General features: G+C 37.7%; 1 protein-coding gene across 2 annotated transcripts in view; it reads left to right on the forward strand.

The window, feature by feature from the left end:
• Positions 1 to 3,973, forward strand: part of C2 (complement C2) — a 53,179-nt gene extending 49,206 nt beyond the window's left edge. For both annotated transcript variants that reach the window (XM_072988838.2, XM_072988839.2), the window contains exons 17-18: positions 1,176 to 1,225; positions 3,686 to 3,973. In XM_072988838.2, coding sequence (XP_072844939.2) covers positions 1,176 to 1,225; positions 3,686 to 3,874 — 239 coding nt within the window. In that variant the 3' untranslated portion in view covers positions 3,875 to 3,973. The remainder of the gene's footprint in view (positions 1 to 1,175; positions 1,226 to 3,685) is intronic.
• The last annotated feature ends 2,720 nt before the right edge of the window (positions 3,974 to 6,693 follow it).

Raw genomic sequence — 6,693 nt, forward strand, 5'->3', positions numbered from 1 at the left:
GTGGTGAGCCCTCCAATGCTGGAGGCATTCGAGAGACAGTCAGACAACTATCAGTCATATCTACTTTGATTTGCGTTCCTGCACTGAGCAGGGGGTTGAACTCGATGGCCTTATAGACCCCTTCCACTCTATGAAAACGATGGACATTTTTCAGAAATTAAACATCTCCTTCCCCAAAATCCCGAAGCTCCTTTGGGATCCATTTCATCATGGGGAGACCATCGGGTCTGCAGGATGTGGGGGAGTTTTTTAATTACCGAAAATTACTGCCAGGGAGTTTACCACCAGGGGCAGTTTTCAGCAATTAAAGACTCAAACCCCCCACCCCGCATCCGATGCCCCCCAACATCTTTTCTGCAGTGAAAGAGACAGGGATTGGAAAAGTTTTGTTTGTGAAAAACCACCACAGATTATTGTGTCATCAGCCTTACATGGCATGGCCCATGTAAAGAGGATTTCTGCCAGGGATAAATTTAACATCATTTAGTTTAAATGTTTTCACTTCCACATTCTTCAGTAACAGAGTTATGATTTTAAACAGAAGTCAGCAGCACAGTTTTTAGAACACTTGATATGGAAGAATTCTAAGGAGAGTGTTATGTGTGACAAAGTTTGTGTTTTTCAGTTTTAAAGTAAAACATCAGACTCTACACAAAAAACCAGAATTTTTTATTTTACAGATTAAGTTACTAAATGAACTCTATAGCTGTAGATCCTTTCTGTCTTACAATGTTTTAAGGGTGTTCTTTAGTAGAGAGAGAGATAAATCAAAGCATACTGATTACATACAACCCCACAGCTATTAAAGCAATTTATGGACAGTTTACAATTTAATTATGCAGGTTACACATTGCCCCCTTAGCAAGCTGGGAACTCGATTTACTGACCTCAGAAAGATGGACAACTGAGCCAACCTCAAGCCAGCTCCTTGACCCCATCAGGATTGAACTCATGTCGTGAGCAGAGTCTTGACCGCAGTACTGTAGTTTAACTACTGCACCACAAGGCTCTTACCTGAGAAGGAATCCTGTCCTGCCTTGTTTGTATCAGATAATCTAGAACTAATCCTTCGTTAGTCTGAAGATAAAACTTGAACGTTTTTCTCTCTGAAATAACCGCAGGAAAAGACAGCAGGACTTGAGTCAACTCTAAATCCACTTTCAATTTTTTAACAGGAGAATCTGGGGGATCACTGTTCGTGGAGAGGAGGGAAAGATATTTTCAGGTAAATGAGCCTCATGGTGTATCCCAGTACTATCCCATCATTTCTCATGAGAGCCTCTGTCGTGTAGTTATCGGACTGTTAAGACTCTGACCATCATAGACCAACTTTCAAATCACTGCTCAACCATCAAGATAATTTGGGTGGCTTCAGGCCAGTCATTGCCTCTCAGCATATAGCCCATTCTTTCAGGCTGCTTTTACTTTCTTTTTAATTGGTTTTGTCATTCAAGTACAAGTATATAGTTGTAAGCATTTTTCTGTTGTATCAGGCAAAAACAAAAGAAAAAATTAAAGAATGAAGAAGCCAAAAATGTAGTGGCAACTTCAAGACTAACTGCTATATTTTAATGTGAACTTTCATGGACAAATCCACTTCCTCAGACAAGTCATAAGATCCTCTTAGGTCTGAGGAGGTGGACTTGTCCATGAAAACTCACAAAAACAGCAGTTAGTCTTTAAGATGCCACAAAGTTTTGGGCTTCTTTGTTTTTCTATTTCTCTTTAGTTTACCCCAGAGAGAGAGAGAGAGAGAGAGAGAGAGAGAGAGAGAGAGAGAGAGAGATTACATACATTTTCCCTCCAAAAGTGGTTGTACGGTTTTACGACATTTAACATGATGTCTTTATACGAGTATCTTCAAAACAACTACTATAACTATCACATATAAGTTTTATGAGCAATTAAAACAAATTATAGGCTTTAAACTATAAACTTTTAGCCGTGATCTGACATTTCAATATTTAGTCCAGTCAAGCAAGGAATTCAGTAGTTCACTAACGCAAAGATTGTGTCTTGTGATGGTTCCTTTAAAAATCGTTTATCTAAAATGGAAATTGTTTCCTTCGCAGTCCGTATGCTATCTTATCTGAGTTTGCAAATATAATGAAGCAATGCCATGTTGCAATTAACTTGTCTGTTTTTTTCAACTCCTTTTACAATCCTTATCTGAGTGCCAGCTTTTCAGACAAGGTGGTTTCTTCCTCCCATGTTCAACCACATTTTGATATTAACTTCCTTGACGCCTTTGCGACATCTCGTTATTACGATTTGTGTCTGTGAGGCTGTTGTGAGGAGGGCCCTGCAGATGGGGAAGGGTCCATCTGTCGAGGATCGGTAGGATCAAAATCTGAAAGGGAAAGGAAGAAAATGGTGAAAATGATAACCCAGAAAGGTTTTTGGAATTCTATTCGGTTTGTGTTGCGGATAGAGAAGGGAACATATATGAAATAAACGCATTGCAGAAAATGTTTAGGGTCTCACTTTAACCATTTCCTCTTTCTGATTTTTATCCCAGCCTTACTCTAGAATTTTATCCTTCCGTCCCTATTTATCCCCACTACACCCCTGTACGGTAGTAGGCTATATCGGGAAAGAATGACTCGTCTAAAGCCACCTGGTTTATCTTTATGGCCGAGGATCGATTTGAAACTACAGCTACAGTTGTCTAATGTTCTAATTATTGCATCACACTGTAGTGTGTGAGTAGTCCAGGGCCATGTCCGATCAAGCCCAGTGTTCTTTCCTTCCTTTCCTTCCCTCCCTTAGAAGCTCATGAAACTCAGTTGATCAGCACAAAATGAAATATTTAGACCATAAAAGTGGTTCAGTTGCCTTGGAGAACTGACTAGCAACAAATTCAGCAATTGCTGCAGAGAAAATGAGGATTTTTGTCTTCCTGTAGTTTAGGAGCAAGGTCTTTGGACAGTAATATTTCCAGTAAATCAATACAGGTTTAATAACCATTGCATAAAAAGGGGACGGGCACAAAATATGTGCAGGCAAAATATCCAGGCAAGTGTTATCATATGGGCAAACTCTCTCTCTTGCATCTCCCTCAAAGGGAAAATATTCAGTCTTGCATGTAAAAAATGCCCGGGCCCGCATTCTATTTCCAGCAGTGACCAACCAGGTGCTTCAAGGAAGTTCACAAGAAAGGTTCAAAAGACACAGCCATCTTTTATTTAAACTTTCAGGATAAGCACTGTTTTAGATTTGGGATCACTGACTAGAGCCTAGTGTAAAATAGTATCCTATTGGTGAGGAGATCATAAGCTCAGAATTATGTAAAGAAGGATCTACTTTCTGCTACTAGCGCCTATTTTAGAAGGATGTTGTAGCATTCCTGATGACAATTTGCACTGATTTTTTTTCATGCCTGTGAATTGCCATTCTTCTTCGTGGCCTCTGTGAATGCACACAAATGGGTTTTACTGAGCTTGCGCAGGACTTCTTGGAATATTCTAGAGCTTAAAAAGACGGGTGGGCGGAGCATGCGCTCCACAGGGCAATGTCCTACTAATCATGTCTTTTTAAGCTCTAGAATATTCCGAGAAGTCCTGTGCAGGCGCAGTAAAACCCATTTGTGTGGCTTCACAGAGGACCACTTGAAAAACTATGGTTACAGGTTCTAAGTAACCTCTCTTTTTAACTCTTTACTTGGCTTCTTTGTCTGTGTTGGCAGGTGGGGGTGATCAGCTGGGGTACATATGACCCATGTAAAATTAAGAAGAAGGACTGGAACACAGAGGAGATAAAGCGGGCCCGTCCTCCACCCAACCATAGACCACGAGATTTCTACATCAGTATTTTTGCTGTGCAGGACTGGCTAAGGCAACACCTAAGTGGATCCCTGAGATTCATTCCTCTGTGATGAGACCAAAACACATTTCTGTTATGACCAGAATTCTTCCCAGCATTGTCTTCCAACACCTCCGTCTCTCTGCTGCTAATTAAAAATTTGCCTTAGTAACCTATGGTATACTTGTGCTTTTGTATTCCTAGCTAAATGATTGGAACTTATTAATGTTGCTCCCGCAAACATTAATTTCTTCAGTCACCCTGAAGTAAAAGCCTTATACAGTATGTACTTCATGGCACTTCATGTAAAATGTATTACCTACCAAAGTACCTTCTCAAACAAAGATCCTTAGTTATTATTTTGTTTATTTGTTTGTTTGTTTACTCATTCATTTGTTTGTTTGTTCATTCATTCATTCATTCATTCATTCATTTATGTATCTCACTTTTTTTTTTTGCCAAAAATGACACTCATGGTGACTAACAACAACATAAAAATAAAGCACAAACTCATAATTAAAGTGTAAAATTAAAATAATAAGTTTTCAAAATTAGGAAAGACTGAAAGAGCTGGGCATGATGAGCCTTGGAAAAAAGAAGACTGAGGGGAGATATGAAAGCACTTTTCATATACTGTACTTGAAAGATAGTCATACAGAGGAGAGGAAGGATCTTTTCTGAATCATCCTTCCCAAAGTGCAGGGCACGTAATAATGTGCTTAAGTTACAGGAAGCCAGATTTGGCTAAAAGTCAGGATAGACTTCTTAACAATAGAACCAATTGCATCAGGAGGTAGGGAGCATTCCAGTACTGGAGGCACTGAAGAGAAAATTGACAACCGTCTGTCAGATCTACTTTGATTTGGATTCTTGCACTTAGTAGGGGGTTGGTCTGGATGAACTTACATGCCCCTTCCAACTCCATTATTCTATGATTCTATGATACGGTGACTCAGAGAAATGATCCCAAAGATAAAACAACCAAGAGAATACGTACATTGAGTGGGTTTTAAAATCACATACAAAATGTTTCCGAGAAATGTGGAGATATTCCAGTTTTTACAAGAAAGAAGTATCTGTGAGAATGACAAGAGAAAATTCAAGGAGGTTAAAATTTAAAGAGGCACCAATTCAAGTGCTTCAAGATCTTTGTTTCCAGACTATCTCTTTCATACATTTCATATATTAAACTGCCCAGAGTAAACATGTTCTAGATGGGCGGTATATAAATCTAATAGTAAAACAAACAAACAAACAAACAAATAAATAAATAATACATTTATTAAAACTAGTCAAAGTTATACTGCGGAAGAATAATATCAGATACACCTGGGCTATCCAGTGCATATGAGGTTTTTATACAATGGGAAATTTTATAGAGTACATACGCTAGAACAAGGTCAGGATCTGCTGCTTGAAGAACGTGAATTTAATTAGAGGAATGGGGTAAAATAAAGTGTAATCAATATTTTTTTTAAATAGAATTAGTATATCCAGAGTAAATAATTGACAGAGAAGGAAATATACTGTATAGTAATATAAACTGGTGAATTAAAGTTCTAATGTGTTTTACAAGTCTCGTGGCGCAGTGGTTAAAACGCTGTACTGCAGCTAAAACTGTGCTCACGACCTGGGGTTCAAATCCCAGGTAGCCGGCTCAAGGTTGACTCAGCCTTCCATCCTTCCGAGGTCGGTAAAATGAGTACCCAGCTTGCTGGGGGGGGCAATGTGTAGCCTGTACAATTAAAATTGTAAACCGCCCAGAGAGTGCTTGTAGCGCTATGGGGCGGTATATAAGTCCAATAAATAAATAAATAAATAAATTATAAGGGTGTAATTGGACAAAATTTAAAAGAGAAAGGGTAAATAATTCTTAAATCTTTATGTATAGGTAGAGTACTGTATAGGAAATAAGGTAAGAAGGTTTGGTAAATGCAGTAGAGTATTCTTGAATAGTTGAATTAAAAGAATGATATAATGTGATTGAGTAGAATAGTGGGAATTTATGGAGAAGAGGCTGGGTGTATAATACACAGGTTGTGAAAAAATTAGGCAAAAGCAATGTTTCATCATTATAATGTAGGATAGGCAAAGACAGGTGAAATGTAAAAGAGAAGGGTGACTTTGGGAGTGGTAGGATATAAGAATAATGGTCCTAATTAATAATTAGTTAGAGTCATTAAGAGTCTGGATGTTAGCGATCTGTGTTGGTGGGTAGTTTCTCCCCTCACCCTTATGCTTTTAGGTGTAGCGATCAGAATAAGGTTACTATGGTAGAAGGAGAAGGGAAGTAAAGGTATGTCAGGGTGGAGATTTTGTGTAATAGGAATTGGATATAATTTGGGGATTAATTTTTATTTTATGTGGATTATTACAATAAGAGACCAGGATTGAGATATGTTGTTAAAATAATATGGCTAAAACTATGATGGTAATACTGTATCTTTAAATGTTAAAGTTCTGGGGAATGTAACTAAAAGGAAAATAATTGAAGCTGTGCTAAAGAAGGATAAATTGGATCCTGTGTTTTTACAGGAAACATAAAAACAGTTAATGAACTCAAAGTATCATGGTCAGACATTTATGAAATGGATTTGATCTCATTTATGAGATTGAAATGCATGGGCATTATTGTTCCTAAGAAACGTCAATTTAAGATGAACAAATTAAAGAGAGATGAAGGAGGTAGATACAGTATTTGATACTACAAGGTGAAATGAGAGGAAGAGATTATACATTAAATATTTATTTACCAAATGATAATAATTTTTTTTTAAAAAAAGGTGTTTAAAGAATTAGAAGCTATAAAGAAGAGGTTTGTAATAATGGCAAGAGATTTTAATCTGGTAATGCACAAAATGAAAAATAAACCACATCCTACAAAAAAAGAAA

The sequence above is a fragment of the Pogona vitticeps genome, chromosome 2, assembly GCF_051106095.1.
Source record: "Pogona vitticeps strain Pit_001003342236 chromosome 2, PviZW2.1, whole genome shotgun sequence".
Taxonomy (NCBI): Eukaryota; Metazoa; Chordata; class Lepidosauria; order Squamata; family Agamidae; genus Pogona; species Pogona vitticeps.